At 38.4% G+C, this 24,929-nt stretch overlaps 1 protein-coding gene across 1 annotated transcript in view; it reads left to right on the forward strand.

Annotated features, from left to right (window-relative positions):
- The window catches only part of LOC128644304 (transient receptor potential cation channel subfamily V member 5-like), a gene marked incomplete at its 5' end in the record, with an annotated part of 124,714 nt that extends 115,337 nt beyond the window's left edge, over positions 1 to 9,377 (forward strand). The window contains 2 exons of the mRNA XM_053696970.1: positions 8,590 to 8,699; positions 9,281 to 9,377. Coding sequence (XP_053552945.1) covers positions 8,590 to 8,699; positions 9,281 to 9,377 — 207 coding nt within the window. The remainder of the gene's footprint in view (positions 1 to 8,589; positions 8,700 to 9,280) is intronic.
- Positions 9,378 to 24,929: the final 15,552 nt, after the last annotated feature.

Consider the following 24,929-nt stretch of genomic DNA (forward strand, 5'->3'; position numbering starts at 1 on the left):
TCATAAGGCCTTAGTAACTTTGCACAGCTATGCAAATAAACAATGAACCCCTTAATGGAAAAACCGGATTGAAACAACGTCAAAACCGGTAAAAAAGACTTTCAGCACCTTACCACAGCTCTGCTGTGGCACCTACCTGCCCTTTAGGAACGATTTGTGGGGAAAAAAACTTCTTTTACAGCCCTCAAACACAGCAGGAACCTCTGGAGAAGCAGTTAGATGTCTCTGAGGAAAAGAAACTGCGCAACTATGGCACGAAAATAGGCCCCTCCCACCTCACTCAATGTTTGGAGGCCTATCAGAAACACACCAGAGTGTTTCTTAACTAACCATGTGGGTTAAAAAAACCCAAAACAAGCCACAATGACCCCTTAAAGTCCCTCCAAAAAACGTTATATTTCCATCTTTACTGAATAAACAAAAACGTTTTTTCCTATCAGTGTCACCAGTAACTAATGAGCCCTTCATGCAAGCTGATATTCGTATCCAAGTGTCTGAATACAGCTTACCCTTCCCTCATGGGAATATTGTCAGCCTTTTCTAGAATTAACACAGTCTGTCTAGAAAAATATAGACTGAACATACCTCAATGCAGTTTAGCCTGCAAACCGTTCCCCCAACTGAAGATTTCCTGTACTCTTCAGCCCTTATGAGAACAGCAGTGGATCTTAGTTACAAAGTGCTAAGATCATCATCCTCCTTGCAGAAATCTTCATCCCTTTTCTGCCAGAGAGTAAATAGTACACACCGGTAATTTAAAATAACAAACTTTTGCTTGAGAAATAAAAAACTAACATTTTTGTCACCACACTCACTCTGCCCTTCCTAGTACTTAGAGTAGGCAAAGAGAATGACTGGGGGGTGGAGCTAAGGGAGAAGCTATATAGACGGCTCTGCTGTGGGTGCTCTCTTTGAATCCGTGGACTCGATACATCTTACAAGAGAAAATGTATTATGTGTAGTAACACTTAAAATGATGTATATGTAAATTTAGTTTCACCGTACATTCACTAGACTTGTCACACTAGGAAATATTGCCACTGAAAAGTAGGCGAGACTGATATGGCTAAAAAGGTAAAGCTAAGATGGAGGTCAGTATTTTGAATATTAGAAACCCACAGCGATATTTCCCCTTAAAAACTTAAGTTATGCTTACCTGATAATTTTCTTTTCTTCAGATGGAAAGAGTCCACAGCTGCATTCATTACTTTTCGGAATTCAGAACCTAGCCACCAGGAGGAGGCAAAAACACCCCAGCCAAAGGCTTAAATACCCCTCCCACTCCCCTCATCCCCCAGTCATTCTGCCGAGGAACAAGGAAAAGTAGAAGAAATATAAGGGTAAAAATGTGCCAGAAGAATAAAAATAACGCCCCACGGAAAATGGGCGGGGAGCTGTGGACTCTTTCCATCTGAAGAAAAATTATCTGGTAAGCATAATTTAAGTCTTTCTTCATAAATGGAAAGCATCTACAGCTGCATGCATTACTTTTGGGAAAACAATACCCAAGCTATAGAGGACACTGAATGCTAAAACGGGAGGGTACAAAAGGCGGCCCATTCTGAGGACACCAGGCCTACATCCCTACCCACAAAAACCCTGCTTTGTCCGAAGCCGAGGAAACTTTGAAAAAGGAAAAGGCCCCAAGGACACTGACCCGCAGATAGTCCATAAGCCTTGCTAGAGATCGCAGAAAAGACTCGACTGAGCCAGCATGCCTCCAGGAGACACCGTCGCCCAGCAGTCGGTCCCACACCCCTTACCAGAGAAAGGGATCAACAACCGTAAACTCCCAAAAGGGAGAAAACATAAAAAAAGAAGTAATCAATGATTCCCGAAGAGACCCCAAATAGGGAGCAAGAAGTTCCAAATAAAAATAAGGAACCCCTAGAACCGAGCCAAGCTCACAGAGATCCTAACTCTTCTTGAGAAACAAGGAAGGCAATGCTCAGACTCCAGATTGTACAGAAACCACAAGGTTAAGACCGGAAATCTGAAACAGAGAAGAAAACTTCTTCTAAATACAGTGCAACTGCACCCTAAAGACAACCATCAAAGACTGAGTCCTCAAGTCGCAAGATAACTCAGAATATTGAAATATTGAGAATCAAAAAACGTGCAGCAACTCAGAGAGGCGAACACCTGAGTCAACATCACACACCACAGTCATACCAGGATGACTCTGACAATGGAATACTTGCAGAAAAGGAAGAGCAGCTGAAGACAGATATCAAACACTAAACCGTCAGACTGCTAAACATCCACTTAGCAGTGGGCACATAACAGGCTATCCAAAAGCCGCCAGTCCTTCTCACATATCTTGAACACGGAGAAAGCACAGAACCTCAAGGAGGCTCACCGATCCTCAAATGACCTGAGGATGAACAATAGATCCCAGATCTTGCTCCACCCCGGACCAGCCCAAGCGACAGGCAGGTCTGAAAAACAGGGGATCAGAAAAGACCCCAATCACCAGCCCCCAGGGAAGGACGGAATGGGGTGAACTTGGCCACCCCAACAGAGCTCGGGTGCCAACCCAAAAAGCTCCTCCAAACAGGTACTCCCAAGGAGAACCCCATAGGAGATGAACATAGAAAAAAGGCAGTAGATCCCTATGAAAACCCTCTATGACAGTCTCAACATGAAGACTTCAGCTCCACAGATGGAACATAACAACCCCAGAAGAGCAGACTGCTCTCCTTTACAGGAATAACACACCTGTTCCAACCTCCTGCACACAGGACAGGACAACAACCCTCCAGAGAGAGGAAAACCCCCCTCCAGGGAAGAGCATATATAAGAACAGCGCACATGCTCACAAGACATAAGCCATAGTCTGATGAGAACAAAAGCCGAATGAAAATCATCCAGACGTCCTGATGAACACAGAAAGAACTCCCCCTGAAGGGGAGCATACAGCGTTCAAAAGTCAAGCCATAAGGAGCACATAGAAAAAACCTGGCCAGGCTGCTAACAGACTCAACAAGCCAGTCCTTAGGCCATAGCCTATGTTCCCTGGAAAAACTGGATTGCCCCGAACCAGCCACAGGATCTAAGGCTCCAGACATCCAGAAGGATCCCAAACAAAAACTATAGGTCCAGGCCCCAGAATTGTTGAAAACAAAACAACACACCAGGGAACACAAATACCCTGTCTGAAGGAATCAGACCTCACAGGGGAATAACCAGACTAACCCAGAGAACGGTAACAAGACTCACTCATAAATCCCAACGCAAAAGGAAGAGAACATTCCTTGCAGGAGTCCAACACTCCAAAAAGGAGCTAGGGCATGACAGAGGTGCGCCAAGACTCTAGAAACCAAGGGAGAACATCGAGGACCAAGTCACCCGAAGAACGAGTAGAACAAAGGCTAGTCTCCCTATCTTCCTCAGAGTATGTAACCAGAGGACCACACCCAAGGAAAAAGAATGCAGAGCATCCCAAACCCTGGTAGAAAAAAACCCTAAGCAAAGCTTGGAGAAGGAGACAACACAGTCTAACATCCCTGATAGGGAAACAACAAACTCCCAAAAGCAGGGAAAAGCCACATAGCCCTCCCCATAAGGTGGTCAAAACCGGTAAGGAGAAATGGACAATGTCCAGAAATCTCGACCCGAAGGAAGAGAACTTCAAAAAGGAACAAGACCAAAAATGACAATTCCAAAGAGCCCCTGAAGGACAAAACCACCAGGAAACGGTGGTAAGGAGGCCCTAAGGCCTCCAAACCTCCAACCCACGCTGGAAAGGAAACACTAATTTCCAACGAAATATCGGAAACAACTGAGTGAGTCGCAGTGGAACTACAGTTGACCAGCCTGAAAGGCAAATAAGGACTGAACCAATCCCCCATGCCTCACTGACCCTCAGGTCCTCTCAGAATGCTTAGCTGAAACTTGTAAAATAAAACAAGAAATAACATAAATAATAATGTGAAGCACTCGGCACCCTAACCATACCAGCAAGGCAGAAAAGACGCCATTTGTCTGAAAAAAGGCAGTAAGACAGAAGGATCAGAACCCAATCTGGACCAGCCTTAAACCAAGGGTCATCACTCTCAAGGCCACATATAGTCACCCCCAGATATAGAGAGATAAACAACAGACAAACATAGGACTAAACATGTCCTTACACTAGAATAAACTTCCGTAGAAGTAAACCGTGTGATCAAAAATCGTGAGTATCTATTCCAGAAAAAAAAAAAATCCCGAAGGAAATACATAATAAACCTGAGCTCAAACCAAATAAAAAATCATCCTAACCAGATTAAAATAAAGGCTAAGGCAACCCGTAGGTTATCACCCAAGAAGAACAGACACACCCGCAGGACCAGCCCATCAGGGATCCTGTTCTTCCAAGCTCAGAACTGGAAAAGGATACTCAAACAAGACTATAAGAAGATTACGTCATCCTCATATCTAATACTGCAAGCAATTTGAAGGAGAAGACTGATAATTCCTAGGTCCATTAAGGATGGAATCCTCCAACAACGCCAAAATGTGCCTCAGTAGGACACAAAGGCACGCCAGTCTATAATGAAAGGCATAGCATACCTTCGCCGGAGCAAAAGATGACCCTGGCCTGAAGGTTGACCCCCTGAAACCTCAGGGACAGTCATTCCCCCGGAGAGCTGAACATCTGGGTTACCTGCATGCGTAGTAAGAGATGGTGGTAGGGAACTCGACATTCGAGGAACAGAACCCCCAGAGGCGGACGGCTCAGCGGCCCTTTGATTCCCCAATCCCGAGGAATTGAGCACTCAAAAATTGCATTCGGAACATAACTGATAGTCATGTATCATCCAGGACAATTTGTATTTGTTACAAGAAGCAGAATCTGAACTAGAGACTTCGGTCTCCACAATATCAGAATCCTCCATAACAGGTAATTGAATACAAAGAACGGACCAAATAAGAAAATGTAAACAGCACCTGACACCCACAATGGCTGGGGCACTCACCACCTACTATGAGCCAGACACCAGCGAACCAGAATTTTTGTCTGGGAGGAAAGGCAAAGAATGACTGGGGGATGAGGGAAGTGGGAGGGGTAGTTAAGCCTTTGGCTGGGGTGTCTTTGTCTACTCCTGGTGGCCAGGTTCTGAATTCCCAAAAGTAATGAATGCAGCTGTGGACTCTTTCCATTTATGAAGAAAATACAGGTTACTCCTATGGAGCGCGCTTGATACTTCCACAGAATTACTATATATTTGTTATGTCTGCAAATCGACTTTGTTGATAAAGACAAAAAAAAACAACCAAAAAAGTTCCAATTAAAACTTTAGGAGGTGGCGGATTGCATAGTATAATATATGTATATGAACTGTAAGTGTGATCTCCTATTGTGTTCTTAGGTGTGTATTTTTACTTATTTTAAGATTGCTATTGAACTTTCTCAATATTCATATTTATATTGTATTGAGAACGAGCAATCTGATCGCAGTATTAATATTTCACAATATTGCAAACGTGATGTGTCTAATATTCATAATTCTCAATATTGCGATTGCACGATCGTATTTTACTTAAAATATTGCAATCTCACTGTAGCAAACATTTTCTTTATTAATATATATATATATATATATATAAATGTATATATATATATATATATACACAGTATATATATATATATACACATAGATATATATATATATATATATACACACATAGATATATATATATATATATATATATATAGAGAGAGAGAGAGCTAAAGATATATATAAATATTTATATAGAACATGTGTTCTATATTAATATATATCTTTAGATTTATATCAATATTAATATAGTACACATTTAATGCAGTACGATCTCAATATTATAAGTAAAACACGATAGCGCAGTCACAATATTGTGAATTATGAATAAAACAAATGCAACATCGCAATGTTGTGAAATATGAATGTTTCTATCTAGATTGCGCTTTCTGAATATAATATAAATATTGAGAATGCACAATAGCAATCTTAAACTTAGTAAAAATACACACCTAAGGACACAATAGATAAGTACAATCACGCTTACAGTTTACATACATATACTTACATTATACTATATAATATCTATATATGGAAAAGAAGATGTGAAGAAGCGCACAAGAAAGGCACCCCTAGTGAAGCCTGTAGGTACAGATGCTCAAATAATAAGATGCAATTAAACCACTCACGTGATTCAACCTCAATTTGTATGAGGTATCAATCGGACCCAGGTTATAGCTGTTTCCTCCTTGAATGTTCCTTTTCTGTTTGCCACCGATGATCCCTGTATTCCTGGGCTGTGCAGAAGTCGTCTCTGAGATCTTTAAAACAGAGATGTGGATCTGCATCCACTGCAGCACTCAGGGGCAGGTGTAGGGGCAGAACAAAAGGGAAGTGCAAATATATGTATTTATATGTATTCAAACAATATATTTATTGGTGCAGAATATAGACATACCAAACATACAAAGTCACAAGTTATTTCCAGTGACTGATAAAATGCAGCACTAACCGGTATAGCATATATAACAGTCTAACAAGGAGATCTGTCTGGCTACCGTTAATTCGCTGCTGTGTGATTAAATGAAATAACAAACCCTCTCTCAGCTCGATACCAGCTTGCCCCCGACCACACAACCAGGTGTGTGATACGGAGAGCTGGGGGTTATCGGCGTGTACGGAGAAGCGGGTGATGAGTGTGGCGGGGGGCGGAGCCTTACGCGTTTCGCAACGCTATTGGTTGCTTCGTCAGAGGTAGGGGCCGCCCCCCTCCCATTCTGTCCTTTATAGCGTAGTGGGGCTCTATTGGTCCGTAGCAGGGAACAGCCGTCGCCATATTTCTTAAGGGCATCTTAGTGTATAAGATACATACGGACCAATAGAGCCCCACTACGCTATAAAGGACAGAATGGGAGGGGGGCGGCCCCTACCTCTGACGAAGCAACCAATAGCGTTGCGAAACGCGTAAGGCTCCGCCCCCCGCCACACTCATCACCCGCTTCTCCGTACACGCCGATAACCCCCAGCTCTCCGTATCACACACCTGGTTGTGTGGTCGGGGGCAAGCTGGTATCGAGCTGAGAGAGGGTTTGTTATTTCATTTAATCACACAGCAGCGAATTAACGGTAGCCAGACAGATCTCCTTGTTAGACTGTTATATATGCTATACCGGTTAGTGCTGCATTTTATCAGTCACTGGAAATAACTTGTGACTTTGTATGTTTGGTATGTCTATATTCTGCACCAATAAATATATTGTTTGAATACATATAAATACATATATTTGCACTTCCCTTTTGTTCTGCCCCTACACCTGCCCCTGAGTGCTGCAGTGGATGCAGATCCACATCTCTGTTTTAAAGATCTCAGAGACGACTTCTGCACAGCCCAGGAATACAGGGATCATCGGTGGCAAACAGAAAAGGAACATTCAAGGAGGAAACAGCTATAACCTGGGTCCGATTGATACCTCATACAAATTGAGGTTGAATCACGTGAGTGGTTTAATTGCATCTTATTATTTGAGCATCTGTACCTACAGGCTTCACTAGGGGTGCCTTTCTTGTGCGCTTCTTCACATCTTCTTTTCCAGAAACCCACGAGAATCCGCTTGTTCAAGAGGATACTCCTAACCTCCAGACGAAGCAGCAAAGATTTACTGGCACAAGGGAACTGTTTATTTATAAGTCCATACAGACTATTTAATCTACAGCCAACGTATATATATTTATTTACAGGATAGCTGGACTTTACATGTGTCTTAGTGATACTATTGTGTGTATATATATATATATATACATACTCATTACCTATGTGAGTAACTCATTACAGTGCTAGATTGATCGTCATTGTGTAATGTTCAGTGTATGATCGGAGAATTATTCATTGATATTACTGTATTTGATTACTCTCGCAGGGTCACACCATCACTAATCACTGATATCTTGGTATATTATCTAATATCCTGGTACATTGTTGAAAGTGCAGCTATAATATTCCTAAGCGCAGATTGTCTCCCCTCTTTTTGTTTTAATATCTATATATATATATATATATATATATATATATATACACACACACATTAAACAATGTATAATGTATATACATACTGTATATTATATACCCACAATCTCCCAGCTCCTATAGCTGTATTATTGATATGTTTAAGTCACTATTGTATTGTACAAACAGGGATTGAGTTTCTGCTGACACATGTAAATTGAATATTCATACAGTACTGTGTAAAGGGATCATTTACATTATACCTTTGATATAGGTGGCGATGCTGCTTTGAATATTTCGCTAGTGTCAGGGAATCATCGCCACCCACTGAAATGTATGGTAAAACGTCTCTCTGTGATGCTGCCTTTAAACAGTACTGTCAGCCCTTTGGAATATTTGCTGGCATTCTCGACATTGCAACGGATCCCTTTTGAATATCTTGCTGCATCATGGCACTTTCGATCATCACGGCCTCAGTGAGATTTCATCTCTTCTCAATGGTTATTATATGCTAACATAATACAAATCGATAAAAATAGGTATTAATGTGGCAATGAATATATTTTCACCAATTAAAAAAAAATGAATAACCTTTACTATTTTTAGATTGCAGCTACAACCATAATGTTGGAAAGAATTGTTCCTAATTGGTTGTGGCCACGAACTGGAATACCTGGAGAAATAATTGGCTTAGAAGAAGGAAAATGGTATCTAAGGTAACACAAATAAAATCCAGATTAAAGAAAATAAATTACTGTATAAAAACTAAGGTTATGCCATCTGTCCTACTAAACTAATCTAAGAATTTGCTTGAGAAATTTGTTTATATAAAATACTATTACCTTAATTTAACTTGGGGATTAAATCATTAGTTGCCAAAATGTACATATCTTTGCTCATGTTGCTTTGTAACATTTCAAAACAATTTGGTCCCTTCGAGTAATGGGCAGACAGAAAATCTGAAACCCAACCAAAATTTACATATCTTTGCTCATGTTGCTGTGTAACATTCCTAAAAATATGTGGGCTTTTTGAGTAGTGGACAGACAAAAAAAACTTTTTTTTTAGGTAGGTATAAGACCCCTACTTTTCCTGCCCTTGATTCTTTCATTTAGCAGGTCAGAAATGGAGGGAGGCTTGGTGAGTGTTGCATAGGGACAAGAGCCAAGATAATTACATTTTCATACATAAGTATAATTTAAAGTATAATTAAAGTTCCAGTTCTCTAGGTTCACCCTAGAGCCACTCAAAGATTTTCAAAGGTGCAAATGTAAATGATTTTTTCCCCCCAACTTAGGCATGAGGAGAAACACAAGTTTCCAACAACTCTTCCTAAACTTGAAATTGAAGTATTAGCCAACATACAGACTGGTGATGGGTCTATAGAGATATGAACTCTGTATGCATGTTTCTGTCTTCTTTTTTTGTCTACTGGCTATAAATGAAAAGGCATACCAACCATATCTAAACAATGCAGGATCTATTGGCTTTTAAAAAGGATGAAAAAATGATGGAAGACAGATGTCTTCAGGGGTATAAAGTTTAGAAACTATCTAAGCCAGAAATTCAGGGACTACCAAGGAACATCTTTTCTACAATGGAAGATCAGATAAGGTTAACAGCAGGATAGACCATGTAACTCCATTATCCGTGTAACTAATAGGCAAAAAGAAACATTGTTTCTAGTATGAGATTCCAGAGGGATGTTCCCTGTAACAGCTTTAAAAGCAAAATATAATGAAAACATCAGGGAAAAGTACATCTTCAAAAAATATAAGAAAATACTTGAAAAAAGCATTACTGAAAAAGCAGCTGATAAAAATGAAAGCACCATGAAATAAATCAGGCATATTAAAGGTATTGTTCTTGAATCCATCGGAACCTCATGTGAAAAAAACAAACAAATTTCATAGTAAGTGAAAATGTGTAAACACATCAGGCTTGCAATAGCATATCTTTTCAGGTATAGGATTTATCAACGATTTAAATAGTGGAATTTGCATACAGAAAAAAGAAAGAAAGAAAAAAGAACAGACCTTAAAGTAGATAGTCTGGACACAGAGGAAGAGTCTAGGGTTTAACTATAAATATTTCTTATACTGCATATGCCTTGGGGAGAGGAAACATAATTTATGCTTACCAGAAAAAACATAATTTATGTAAGAACTTACCTGATAAATTCATTTCTTTCATAGTGGCAAGAGTCCATGAGCTAGTGACGTATGGGATATACATTCCTACCAGGAGGGGGAAAAGTTTCCCAAACCTCAAAATGCCTATAAATACAACTCCCACCACACTCATTCCTCAGTTTAACGAATAGCCAAGAAGTGAGGTGTAAAAAGGAGTAAAAAAGCATACAAAAAGAGGAACTGGAAAAAATATTGTGCTTTTATACAAAAAAATTATATCCACCACAAAAAAGGGTGGGTCTCATAGACTCTTGCCACTATTAAAGAAATGCATTTATCAGGTAAGATCTTACAAAAATTAAGTTTTCTTTCATGTAAGTGGCAAGAGTGGCCATGAGCTAGTGACGTATGGAATAAAATACCCAAGATGTGGAAGTCCACTAGAGAGGGAGGGATAAAATAACAGCTATTTCCGCTGAGAAATTAAATCCAAACAATAATTAAGTTTTTCTTATAAACTTCAAAAAAACGTAAATCGTAAGCAGTAGAATCAAACTGAGACAGCTACCTGAAGAACTCTTCTACCAAAGACTGCTTCAAAAGAATCAAATACATCAAAATGGTAAAATTTTGTAAAATGTATGCAAAGAAAGCCAAAAGTTGCTGCTTTGCAAATCTGATCAACCAAAGCTTCAGTCTTAAAAGCCCAAGAAGAAACGACTGATCAAGTAGAATGAGCTGTAATTATCTGAGGAGGAGACTGCCACGCCTCCAAATAAGCTTTGTGAATCAAAACGCTTTAACCAAGATGCCAAAGATATGGCAAAGGCTATCTGACCTTTCCTGGAACCAGAAAAACAACAAGAAAACAAGAAGTCTTTCTGAAATCCAAAGAATGTAAAGATCTTTCCAGAGAATTCTTAGGATTAAGACACAAAGAAGAAACAACAATTTCCCCATTTGAGCACAAAAGGAACGCCAAAATCTGGAGACAAACTGTCTACCCTGGTCCGACACTATCTCCTTGGGTAACCCATGTAAACAGAAGATCTCCCGGGCAAAAATTGAAGCAAGCTCCTGAGCGGTAGGCAACTTCTTCAAGGGAATACAATGTGACATTTTAGAAAAATGGTCAACCACCATAAGGATAATAGTATTGCCATTGGAAACAGGGAGCTTGACAATGAAGTCCATGAAAAGATGTGTCCAAGGACGCTCACCATTAGCAATAGGTTGAAGAAGACCCACAGGAAGACGTCAAGGAGTCTTATTCTGTGCACAAACTGAGCAGGAGGCAACATACGCAGCAACATCAGAACGAAGACCTGGCCACCAGAATTGTCGAGTGACAGACCAAATCATTTGGTTCTTACCTGGGTGACCTGCGGCTTTAGGATAGTGGTAAGTGTGCAAAAGTTTAGTTTGAAGATTCTCAGGAACAAAACATTTACCACTAGGTTTCTCAGGAGGTACATTGGTTTGTGCATCCAGGATCTCCTCTCCCAAAGGAGAAGTTAAATTTGTATGTATGGTAGCCAAAATATGGTCAGGAGGTATAACTGGAGTAGGTACAGACTCCTCCTTGGACAGAGGGGAAAATTGTCGAGAGAGGGCATCGGCCCTAACATTCTTACTACCAGGCAGGTAGGAGACCACATAGTGTGGAGAGGCGAGGGCAAAAAAAGGCTGAGGTGACGGAGTATTAGACTAAAACAAGTTGTAATGAAATGTATCACTATCTAATTCATTATCCACTATCACTGTGTAATTTTTTAACCACTTTTTTCACATATTTTTTCAATTGCTTTTCTTTTTTTTGGACGTTTTTTATTTTTGTGGTTATTATCACCGTATTTTTTGTCACCATATCATTTTTTTCACTAACTTTTCATCACCTATTTTTTCATCAGTGATTCATCTATTATCATTATCATTGACTCTTATCACGGACCCACTCAGATTCACACATTTAGAAGTGCGTATTTCGACTATCCTCTGCTTGGGCTTGTTGTAACATTAGACTAGGCACTATCTCAAGATATTTCATTATTGTTTTATTGTATATGTACGTTCTAATTTTTGTTACATGGATCCATGATATTATATTTTATATTTTATTTTTATTGAATTATTGTATTAAATCATACCTTTTATACATTTCATTACAACTTGTTTTAGTCTAATTCTCCGTCACCTCAGCCTTTTTTGGCGCTCGCCTTTCCACACTATATATACGTTTTATTATTGGGTCCACTAGGGGACCTCTTGAGGGGAGCTTGAGGTGCATCAGAAATAGCGCAGGGTTCACCTATCTGTTACGTTACATAATACCCTCGAGAAGATGCTTCCATTCCTTGAGTGCCAAAATTATGGCCAGTAATTCCCTGTCACCAATTTCATAATTGCACTCCGCTGGATACAATTTCTTAGAGAAGAAACCACATGGATGCAAGGAACCGTCAGGCGTAGGACGTTGAGACAAGAGGGCACCTACTCCAGTCTCAGACGCATCGGCCTCAAGAATGAAAGGCAGGACAGGGTTAAGATGAGCCAGAACTGGAGTGGCAGCAAAAGCAGTCGTAAGACTATCAAAGGCCTTTTTTTTTTTTATTTTAAATATTTTTATTGACCAATTCGATATACAGTACAGATAACAGAAAGAAAATCACGAAAACAAAAATAGAAAAAATCAAGAAGATACAGGGTTCTTATAGATACAATATAGATAAAGCACTTATCACAGTATATCACTTTTTTTTTTCGTACCTATTTTTTAACAAAATATGTTCAATGAAGCGTCTATGCTGATACTCCTCCTAATAATAGAGCTTCCGTTAAAAAATTTAAAGCAAAATAACAAAATTTTATACTTATAGCTTTCTAAGTAAACGTTTGCAGGATCCCTGCATAGTTCTAGTAACTGGATTCTATACCGAATTGGGGGTTTTCTGAAAAACAAAAAATAACAAGAAAGAGAAAAAGAAGAGAGAGAAGAGAAAAAAAAAAAAGGGGTATAGATATAAAAGATCCCCTCCCCTCTCACCCCCGCTCCCCCACCTCTACCCTACGTTGGATTCTTAAATTTATTTATATTCTATAGGCTTGGGTTTGACTATTCATTTTCCCCTCCTTCCTCTTTCTACAATTGAGATCAATACCATTCATTTGGAAAAACATTAGAGAGAATCAACGTCTCGAAGAATTCTGATCTACGAAAATTACGAACGAGGAGAAACTGAGAAGTCAACGGATAAGACAAGATAACTCTTAGCCATTTCAAAAAGAAATCTCTGATCCTTTTCTCTTCTGAGGGGACTATACTCATTTGTTCAAAAATTATCTGGGCATGTATAGTGTTTATGAAACAGCCCATTGTGGGTGCTTTCCTATTCTTCCAGTCTTTTAATATAAGGTTGCGACCAAGCATAATTGCTGTGTTAATAAGATTAATATTAGCTCTATTATGGTCTATGTTATAGAGAAAAAAATATATGTTTAGCTTGGATTTTTAACCTAAAATCTAATAGCTTATTAAGCCAAAATTCTACTTTTCTCCAGAACTGAGCTATCTTGGGACAGTACCAAAAACAGTGGATTATATCTGCCCGAGAATTGTTACATCTTGGACATTTTTCTGAAGAATGCGAGTACCAGTTAGATATTTTCCAAGGTGTCATATAAGCATTATTGAGTAATTTTATATGTGATTCTTTCCAGACTGTAGAGATGTTCGCTCCCTGTACCCATTTAAAACTAGCAGTCAGAGATTCTGCGGAGATATCCGTAAAGGAAAGATTCCACTTCTGGACTAAATTATCCCTAAACAATTGGGCCTGTTTTGCCAGCATGATTTTATATAGAAGAGCTTTACTGTGTTTACCTAGTTTATAGCTCGTTAAATAATTTTCAACTTCCCCCCAACCATTCGTGTCTAGATTTGGTTTTTTAATTCCTGTTATATAGTGCCTAATCTGTAGATAAGCAAAAAAATTCTTATTGTATAGACAAAATTCTCTCGCAATATCCTCAAAGAATCTTATTTGGGACATGTTATCTAAACATTGATATACATAGAGCAAACCTTTTTGCATCCACGTTGTCAGGGTTACTGCTTGCTAATGATCTGTCCCTTTAAGAGCCTCCTATATCAAGCACTTCCCCCCAGCATTCATTGCTGGTTAATTGAGAAAGGATTCACAGCACAAGCGTTACACTGAGAGTTTTCCTCACTCTCCAACAGCCTCATAAATTCTTATTTGAAGAGTTACTGATAACATCTCTTATTTTTCATTCCTACATCTAGCAGCTCTTCTACTCAATTCAACACTGGAAGATATTTCATACCATAAGGAAATCAAACAAACTCGACATCAAACCCTGAAGCATTTACAAGGTAACAGGATTCAAGCAGCTTCATACACAGCACAGCAAGTAGCGGTGACGTCATCAGCTGCAGCCGCAACCGCTCTCCCTCTGAGTACCACGCTGCTGTTCATAACAAACGGACAAGTAACAATTCCTGTGTTCTCAGGTCAGACCTAATTATTTTATTATTAATCGTTATCCTTACTTAATTTGATGAACTTTACCTGCCTAATCAAGGAATACTATATTTTACGTTACTGCTTAATTTGAACTGTTTGCATTATCAAATGCCCTGAAAGTAATACAGTTTATGAAGTTAATAAACTGTCACTTATTGGGCAAATAGTAATACATTATATGAAGCACTGACAACGAATTCATCAAGCTTCTTTTATGTTACAAACCTACTTTTGAGGAGATTGTTGGTTCTTATTTATAAAACAAAATTAAATGCTTGTTCAAATTGCTATTAATACAAACTATTACAGAATTAACCAGCCATAAGGAAGAAAGGATTTAGTGTTTGTGTACACAGAATTATCCTATACTAAACATATACTTTCAACAGCAATTATGGAACAAGATCTTTTAAGTGATAAAGTTCAAGTCCTGTCAGACAGATTAGAAGCTCTATCAGGTTCTTTCCATGAATTACAAGTGGAAAATCAGGCTTTGTAGGCCTGTTTAAGAGAGACTCTGGCACCTAAACCTGCAAGTGCAGAATCTATCCCTGAACCCATGGTCTCCCCCCCAGAAAAATTCTCTGGTGACCGTTCAAGATTCAGAGAGTTTAAAAACTCCTGCTTGTTGCTTTTTCAATTAAAGCCACGCACTTATCCCACTGAAAGGTCAAGAGTGCTCATTGTGATATCATATTTGAGGGGGGAACCTAGGGCTTGGGCTGACTCTTTTTTTGAAAATGATGATGCAATACTGGGATCTTTAGATGAATTCTTTGATCAAATGTCAGCATTATATGATGACCCTTTCAAACAGGTCACAGCTGAAAACTTACTTAGATCTTTAAAACAAAGAAAGAACCCAGTGGAGTCTTACATCACACAATTTAAAATTTCTGCCCGTGATTCGGGATGGAATGAGGTCTCCCTTAAAACTCAATATCGTTTAGGATTGTCTGAGGATATAAAGGATGAACTTTCACGCACCGGTATTCCAGATTCATTGGAAGATTTCTTTTCTCTCACTATTAACATAGATAGACGGCTTAGGGAACGCCGCTCTGAAAAGGCTAGCGGTACAAAAAGCTTTCTCTCCACACCTGTTTATCAAACTAAGGAATCACCACAACCTATGGACATAGGCTTCATAAAGGGTCCCCTCTCCTCTCAGGAAAAGACTAGGAGGAAGTTGCATAGTTTGTGCATGTATTGTGCCTGCCCTACACATGAAGTAAAGGACTGCCCAGTTCTGGCTAGGAATAAGAAGGGTAGGTTGCCTAACATCTCTGAATCCCTGTTGATGAAAACCATTAAACCATCATATTTAACTATCCCTATTATTTTACAGTGGGATCAATTCAGGATAACAACTGAAGCTATCCTGGACACCGGCTCATGTAGAAATTTTGTTGATTTTTCTTTTGTGAAACAGAATAAAATACCTCTGGTCTCTAAGAAAACTCCAGTCTCTGTGAAGGTCATTGATGGCTCTTTTTTAAAATCAGGTCCTGTCACACACCAAACTACACCATTACAGGTAATATCTTGCACACACATCACAGAAACACTCACTTTCGATGTCATATCTTCACCAATGTTTAATGTAATCCTTGGTATAAATTGGTTTTGTAAACACAAACCAACTATAAACTGGAATGACCTCAGTTTATCTTTTCCTCATCTCACTCAAAATAGTGAGACATCATCAGATTTAATTATGCTACAGGTTGAGGATAATATTTTACCCAAACAATATGCAGACTTCTCAGATGTTTTTAATAAAAAAGAAGCTGAATGTTTGCCCCCTCATAGGGATTACGATTGTCCTATTGATTTACTCCCAGGAGTTTCAATTCCCTATGGACATATCTACCCCCTTTCTAAACCAGAACTAGAACACCTTAAAAATTATATCGATGAGAACCTCCGAAAAGGTTTTATAAGACCTAGTACCTCTCCTGCAGGTGCAGGCATATTTTTTGTTACCAATAAAGATGGCACGTTAAGACCAATCATTGATTACAGGGAATTGAACAGGCGTACCAGAAAAAACAGGTACCCCCTACCTTTAATCCCTGAATTAATTGAAAGATTAAGGGGGGCCTCAATTTTCACTAAATTGGATCTTCGAGGTGCCTATAATCTTATACGAATGAGAGCTGGCGACGAATGGCTCACTGCTTTTCGGACTAGATATGGGCTATTCGAATATACAGTGATGCCATTCGGTCTGTGCAATGCCCCAGCAACATTCCAATGCTTAATCAATGATCTTTTCAGAGATATTTTGGATGTATATGTTGTTGTCTATTTGGACGATATTCTAGTTTACTCACAAAATTTAGATCAACATAGAATGCATGTTAGAGAGGTTCTCACTAGGTTACGAAAAAATAACCTATACGCTAAACTAGAAAAATGTATATTTGAATCAAATAATATCTCTTTTCTGGGGTATAGCATCTCTCCTGAAGGAATCAAGATGCAAGATGACAAGGTTCAGGCCATTCATAATTGGCCGACTCCTCAATGTAAGAAAGATGTTCAACGTTTCCTTGGCTTCTCAAATTATTATAGGAAATTCATTCCTGGATTTGCTGCTATTACCAAACCTCTTACTGAACTCACCAAATTGAATCATCCTTTCAGGTGGACAAGCCATACTCAACAGGTATTTGACCTTTTAAAAAATAAATTCACTACAGCACCCATTCTCCAATACCCGGATTTAGAAAAGCAATTCATCCTGGAAGTTGATGCTTCTGAGTTCGCAATAGGGGCAATCCTCTCTCAAAGGAAATCATTCAAAGAACCCTTACATCCGGTTGCATTCTTCTCTAGATTGATGCAACCAGCAGAGTTAAATTATCCAGTTGGCGAGAAAGAATTACTTAAGGTTAGATAAAATTGTGTGTAACCCTGCGCAGGATTTTCTAAAATACCAATATGCCAGTAGGTAATGGAGAACCCCTGTCTCCACAAGTGAAATAGAAAAAATAAAAATAACTACCTTAAAAAAGATAAGAAATTTTAAAACCTCTGGCGCTACAAAAAAAGTTTTTTGTTGCTAAAATTGGAAAATAGAAAGAATTACTTGCAATAAAGTGTTCCTTCGATCACTGGAGGCACTTGCTTGAGGGTGCAACACAACCAACTGTCATATATACTGACCACAAAAATCTGCAATATCTTCAGTCTAATCGAACTCTATCCTCCAGACAATTACGCTGGAGTCTTTACTTCTCTCGTTTCCATTACATCATTACCTACAGGCCGGGTACAAAAAATGGCAAGGCTGACGCCCTCTCTAGACAAGGTCCTAAACCTATAATACCATGCATTCCTACTACTATTGTTCCTAAGGACTCTATCATTGGAGTTATAACAAGTCTAACTACAGTGATAAAAGATGCTACTGCTATTGATCCATCAGTACCTCATACAGATCTTACTTACAATTCTGATGGCTTACTCTATAAGGACGGGAAGCTATACATACCTCCAAATCTTAGATCTTCAATCTTGAAAACAGTTCATGAGTCCCCCCTTGCTGGACACATGGGAAGGGATAAAACTTTGGATTTACTTAAGAGATCTTTTTGGTGGCCTACTCTTAACCTCGATCTCAAAGAATATATTTCTAAATGTGTTATATGTGCAACCTCCAAACCTTCTAAACAACTCCCTGTGGGTCTTTTACAGCCTTTACCTGTACCTCAAGTACCCTGGGAGGCGGTATCCCTGGACTTTATCGTGGACTTACCTGTCTCTAACAAATATACCACTATAATGGTTGTCACCGATCTATTCTCAAAGATGGCACATTTCATACCGGTTACCTCCCTACCCACTTCCAAGTTCACCAGTGAATTGTTCATTCAAAACATTGTAAGACTGCATGGAATACCTAAAACCATCCTTAGTGACCGTGGAACCCAATTCACATCTAAGTTCTGGAGAAATTTGTGTGCTGCTCTGCATATAGAACAAAAACTCACCACTGCTTACCATCCTCAGACGAATGGACAGACGGAGAGGGTGAACCAGTGGCTAGAGCAATACCTACGTTGTTTCTGCTCTCACCAACAAGATTCTTGGGCCACCTACTTGCCCCTAGCAGAATTTGCCTATAATAATAATAAGAGTTCTACAACTGGCACATCACCATTTTTTATAAATTATGGTTTACATCCAAATTTCACACTACTTCCGAAGATTGACACCCCATGTCCTCAGGTGAATGATCTGGTTAATGACATTTCTGCTAACTTTTCTTCAATTCGTGAACATATTCTTCAGGCACAGGCATCACAACGCAGGTACTACGATCTTCGCCACAGACCTAGTCCTCAATATTCCGTAGGACAACAAGTATGGCTCTCCACTAAGAACCTCAAGATACCTTATCCTTGTAGGAAACTAGGTAAACTCTTTTTGGGTCCTTACCCTATCATCAGGGTAAATGGTCCAACAACAGTTACACTCCAACTACCATCAACTTTTAAGATACATCCAACTTTCCATGTGTCTCTTATCAAACCTTGCAACCTACCCATAACAAATATTACATCAGAAGACCCAATACCTTCTGCTAATCTTGATTGCCAGTATGAGGTTCATAGCATTCTGGATTCTAGACTACGTCGTGGGAATCTTTTCTATTTGGTTCATTGGAAAGGTTTTGGCCATGAGGATGATTCCTGGGAGCCTGCCTCGAACATATCTGCTCCACGTCTGATTTCCCTCTTCCATAGACGTAACCCTGATCGTCCTAGGCCTTGAACCTCGCTGTGGTTCTTTTTGTGGGGGGCTCTGTCAGGGTTACTGCTTGCTAATGATCTGTCCCTTTAAGAGCCTCCTATATCAAGCACTTCCCCCCAGCATTCATTGCTGGTTAATTGAGAAAGGATTCACAGCACAAGCGTTACACTGAGAGTTTTCCTCACTCTCCAACAGCCTCATAAATTCTTATTTGAAGAGTTACTGATAACATCTCTTATTTTTCATTCCTACATCTAGCAGCTCATCTACTCAATTCAACACTGGAAGATATTTCATACCATAAGGAAATCAAACAAACTCGACATCAAACCCTGAAGCATTTACAAGGTAACAGGATTCAAGCAGCTTCATACACAGCACAGCAAGTAGCGGTGACGTCATCAGCTGCAGCCGCAACCGCTCTCCCTCTGAGTACCACGCTGCTGTTCATAACAAACGGACAAGTAACAATTCCTGTGTTCTCAGGTCAGACCTAATTATTTTATTATTAATCGTTATCCTTACTTAATTTGATGAACTTTACCTGCCTAATCAAGGAATACTATATTTTACGTTACTGCTTAATTTGAACTGTTTGCATTATCAAATGCCCTGAAAGTAATACAGTTTATGAAGTTAATAAACTGTCACTTATTGGGCAAATAGTAATACATTATATGAAGCACTGACAACGAATTCATCAAGCTTCTTTTATGTTACAAACCTACTTTTGAGGAGATTGTTGGTTCTTATTTATAAAACAAAATTAAATGCTTGTTCAAATTGCTATTAATACAAACTATTACACACGTCCTATAAACTTCATGTGATAGACCAGGTATAAATTTTGGGTTACCTTGTATCGGGAGAAATGGGGAAATCTCAAAATTAGCTTTAAACATTATATTAAGTTTTTGCCATGCTTCGATAGTGTTAAATAATGTCTTTATATTTTTAATATGAGTCGGTAATTGTGTCGTTGGGCAGTGTAGTAGGGCTTTCAGTGAGAAAGGTGCACTCAGGAATTCCTCTATTGATAATAGTGTGAAGTGGTTGGCTTCTGATACCCAGTCAATTGAAAAACGGGCTAAAGTAGCAATATTATACTTTTTAATATCTGGAAAGGATAAGCCTCCTTCTTCCATTCTAGGTGTTAACTTGGCTATAGACAGCATATGTCTTTTGTTATTCCATAGAAAATTTGCACATTCTGCATTAAACCTTTTGTTATCTTGGGTCAGAATAAACAGTGGAATATTTTGCATAATATACATCAATTGGGGAAATAAGCTAGATTTAATAATCATTACTTTGGCAGAAAGAGAGATAGGGAAAGCACTCCACTGTTGTAATTTCTCTGATGCCTTTTTAAAAAAAGGAGCGTAATTTAGTCTGTACCATTGTTTTGGGTCAGCATGGAAATATATTCCTAAATATTTAATACTAGGGGGCTCGCGAAAGGGGTGTTCTTGTAGGCTCTCTTTGTTTTTATGTACCCATAAAATTTTGGACTTGTTGGCGTTAATTTTATAGCCCGAAATAGAGCTGAACAGGTCAATGATCTTTAGGGCCTGTGGTATATTTTTCTTTGTGTTTTTGACGTATAACAGCAGGTCATCTGCGTAAAGGGATAGTACAAGTTTTTGTTCCCCCAGCCTAATTCCTTGTAGTTCTTCCCGCATCATTATAGCAAGCGGTTCTATAGCCACATTAAATAGTAGCGGCGAGAGTGGACAACCTTGCCTCGTCCCCCTATATAATGTGAAATTTGTAGTATAGCTACCATTTATTAATATATTAGACTTCGGATGGTCATATATTGTTTTAATGAATTGCAGAAACTGACCTGTAAAGCCAAATTGAGATAAAGTAAAAAAACAGGTGATCCCAGATTATAACATCAAATGCCTTTTCGGCATCGATTGTTATTAACGCAAAATCCTGTTTAATTGCTGTTTTTTCAGAGAGTTTATTTCGTAGATATTCTAATACTAGCGCTACCTTCCGTGTGTTTTTGGTTGGGGATCTTTGGTGCATAAAGCCCACATGATCGGGATGTATAATAGGATCTAAACATCCTTTCAATCTGTTGGCGATAATATGAGTTAATAGCTTATAGTCTACATTAAGCAATGAAATAGGTCGGTAAGACTTAGGATCTAGCGCAGGTTTACCCTTTTTCAATATCAATGATATTGTAGATTCAGAAAAGTACTTTGACATACTTTGACCACCAATAAAATAACCATTGAACAATTGTACTAGAACATCTACTATCTCTATTTTAAGTATTTTGTACATTTCCGTAGGAATTTGGTCTGGGCCAGGAGCTTTGTTAAGTTTAGCATTCTTAATCGCTTCCATTACTTCATCACTGGTTATTGGTCTATTTAAATCATTAGCTATTACTTGTGATAACTTAGGGAAATTGGTTCTTTGCCAAAAATTAACTTTGTTATCAGCATTGATTTCTTTGGCAGCCTGATCAGTTACTCTTTCTGTCCCATCGTGGATAGCCTCTATTACATTGGACTTTTTCCTTGCTTTGTCTAGTCTAGATAGAAACTTAGCTGACTTCCCGTATTGACCTTTATATTTGGCACTTATCTTTAATTCTTCCCCTGTAACTTTCTGTTTAATAAAGATATCCCTTTCCGTTTTGGTCCCATTGTATTTATCTCTTAGTTTCCTAGAGGGGTTATTTATATATTTACGATATGCATTCTGTACTTGGTTGGAAAGCTGATTTTCCCTCATTTGCAGCTTCTTTTTTTTTAAAATCATATATGCTTTAATCTCTCCTCTTAGATAGGCTTTCGCAGTTTCCCAAAATATTTCGTTTTTTTCTCTATATAATCTGTTTAAGAGGGAAAATTCTTTCCATTTATGTATTAGCCAATTATTAAATTCAAGGTTATTTACTAGATATTTTGGGAAGAAAAAATTGTTTCTTTCAATTTTATGAAAAGAATGTAACTGTATATCTAAAGAGATAATTGCATGGTCAGAAATCAGAATGTCAAATATCTTTGTTTGAATCTCTAGTTTAATCAAGAAGCTAGATAACAAAAAAAAATCTATTCTAGATAGAGAGCCATAGGCTTTCGAATCACAAGTAAAGGACCTTGTATCTGGGAATTGAAGGCGCCAGATATCATGTAATTTCAGGTTTTTACATATTTGCTTAAATATTTTGGCCTTCTGACCGGAAAAAGTGGAATTCCTGGGACTGAATTTGTCTAGGGATTCTGTTGGTATTAAATTAAAGTCACCTGCTAAAACTATATTCTGATCCATAAAGTTAGTTAACATAAAGATTAAGCTATTCCAAAAAATAGGGTCTGTTTTGTTAGGGCCATAGACATTACAGATCAGCATCTTTAAGCCCTCAACCTGTATCTCCAAGAGAACCCATCTCTCATCAGGATCTAATGATATTTTTATAATATTATATGTCAATTTTTTGTTTATCAGGATAGCTACTCCTTTTTTCCTTCTAGAACAGGGGGTGGCAATCACCTCCCCAACCCATTTGGCTTTAAGTTTAACGACTTCCTCTTGTTTCAGGTATGTTTCTTGTATTAAGGCTATGTCAGGGTTATGTTTACCCAGTTGTCTAATTATTATTTTCCTTTTAATTGGGGAGGTGATGCCACCCACGTTCCATGAAAGCAGTCTGATATTACCCTTCATCTAGTAAATAGATATATCATACGTAAGCTAGGAGATACAGGTAGGCGAGCAAGGGCAGCAAGGGGGGGGGGGAAGGGGAGGGAGAGAAGGTAACCATCTGCAACAACAAAGAAAGGAAGAAAAAGAAGAAAAAAATTATATACAACAAAAACCTTATCAGCCAAGGCGTAATACAATTTTGGCAGCAAAAGCAGCCTAAGAATCAACTTAATAACTAACATTCTTAACTCTTTAAACTCTTTATGTTTATACATATTTTCCATTTTAGACAGATACAGTAACAGAGTACCTAGAAGACTCAAGCATATTCTAATTTGTAGCTGTACAGACCTCATGTGAGTGTTAGCTTGTGATCTTTGAAATAACCTTTGGCTTCTTCTACATTGTCTAATCTGACTATGCCTTCCTTCTCTTCTATAATAATTTTTGCGGGGTACACTAATTTTGCCAAAAAGCCTTCTTTTATCAGCTTAGTACAGAACGGGGCCATTTCTCTCCTCCTAAAAGCAGTATCAGCGGAATAATCTTGAAACAATAGAATTCTATTTTCTTCTATATGGAAATCCTCTGTTTTCCTATACAGACGGAGAATATTTATCTTATCTTGAAAGTTTAAGAACTTGACCAAAATTGGTCTATGCATATTTTTTCCATTGGTTCTGCTTCTAGGGGGTCCCAATCTGTGCGCCCGTTCTACCGGTATTGGCAACTGAGAGAGGTCTAGGCCTAGAGCTTGGGGCAATATTGTCACAGCAAAGTGTAATAAATCTTTTGGTTGATCTGACTCAGGAAGACCTATGATTTTTAAATTATTTCGCCTTGAGCGGTCTTCAAGGTCATCTAACCTAGCAGTCAGAGTCATATTTTTCTTTTCTAACTCTTGAATTTTTTGAGACTGATTATTAGCTATATCTTCCCTTTCTGAAATTCTATCTTCTGCTTCTGTGAGTCTGTTAGAGAATAATTTTAATTCTGACGATAAACTGGAGATTTGGATTTTAAGTTGTTCAAATTGGGGAAGAAAGATATCGCTAAATTGGGAAATTAAGGGTTGTAAGTCTGTCTTTTGATTTAAGCCTTCATTGATATTTTCATTCATAATATCAGATGTGCGTGGCCTTCTGTCCTTACTTTTTGGAGGCATGGTCTGAGGAGGTGTGCTGTGCAGGAGGAGAAATCTTTCCATAGATTTCTCGTGTTAGTGAGGGCGGGAAAAGGGAAGTGCACAATGTAAAAAAGAGAAGAAAAAGAAAAAAATACAAATCGTGATGTATATATATTTTTTTTAAAAAGTTTTTTTTTTGTTTTTTTGTTTAAGGGGAGTAAGCCCCTTGCAAAGGGATATATGTGCTTCTATTGTATAATAAATAAGAAGTGAGTAGTGCTCTAAGTGAGTTACGTGGCCTTGCCCAGAAATAAATATATGGACAGACGCTAGGAGAGGCAGAAGACCTAAATTCTCCCTGTTTGAGTATACCTATAAATTTAAGCCTTATACTCTGGTTTATAGCGACAGAACCTTTTTTTTTTTTCTTTCACCTTTCTCTTCCTTTTCTCTTTTTATATTGTAGTCACTATAATTGAAATAATTATATTTAAACTCTTGCAGAGATTTAAACCAGAAGTTTTAACATGCTGTTACATATCCTTAAAATCAAGTCTCACCAAAGGCATGTAACACCAAATTACATTGAGTCAGAGTACAATTTCCTTCTTAAGCGACAATACTCTGCTACTTGTCTAAGATTAGCAGTACACAGCACTAAATGTTGCAAAATTCAACCAGGAGCTGATATAGATTTTTGACTTAAATTGC

This window comes from Bombina bombina, unplaced genomic scaffold, assembly GCF_027579735.1.
Source record: "Bombina bombina isolate aBomBom1 unplaced genomic scaffold, aBomBom1.pri scaffold_891, whole genome shotgun sequence".
Taxonomy (NCBI): domain Eukaryota; kingdom Metazoa; phylum Chordata; class Amphibia; order Anura; family Bombinatoridae; genus Bombina; species Bombina bombina.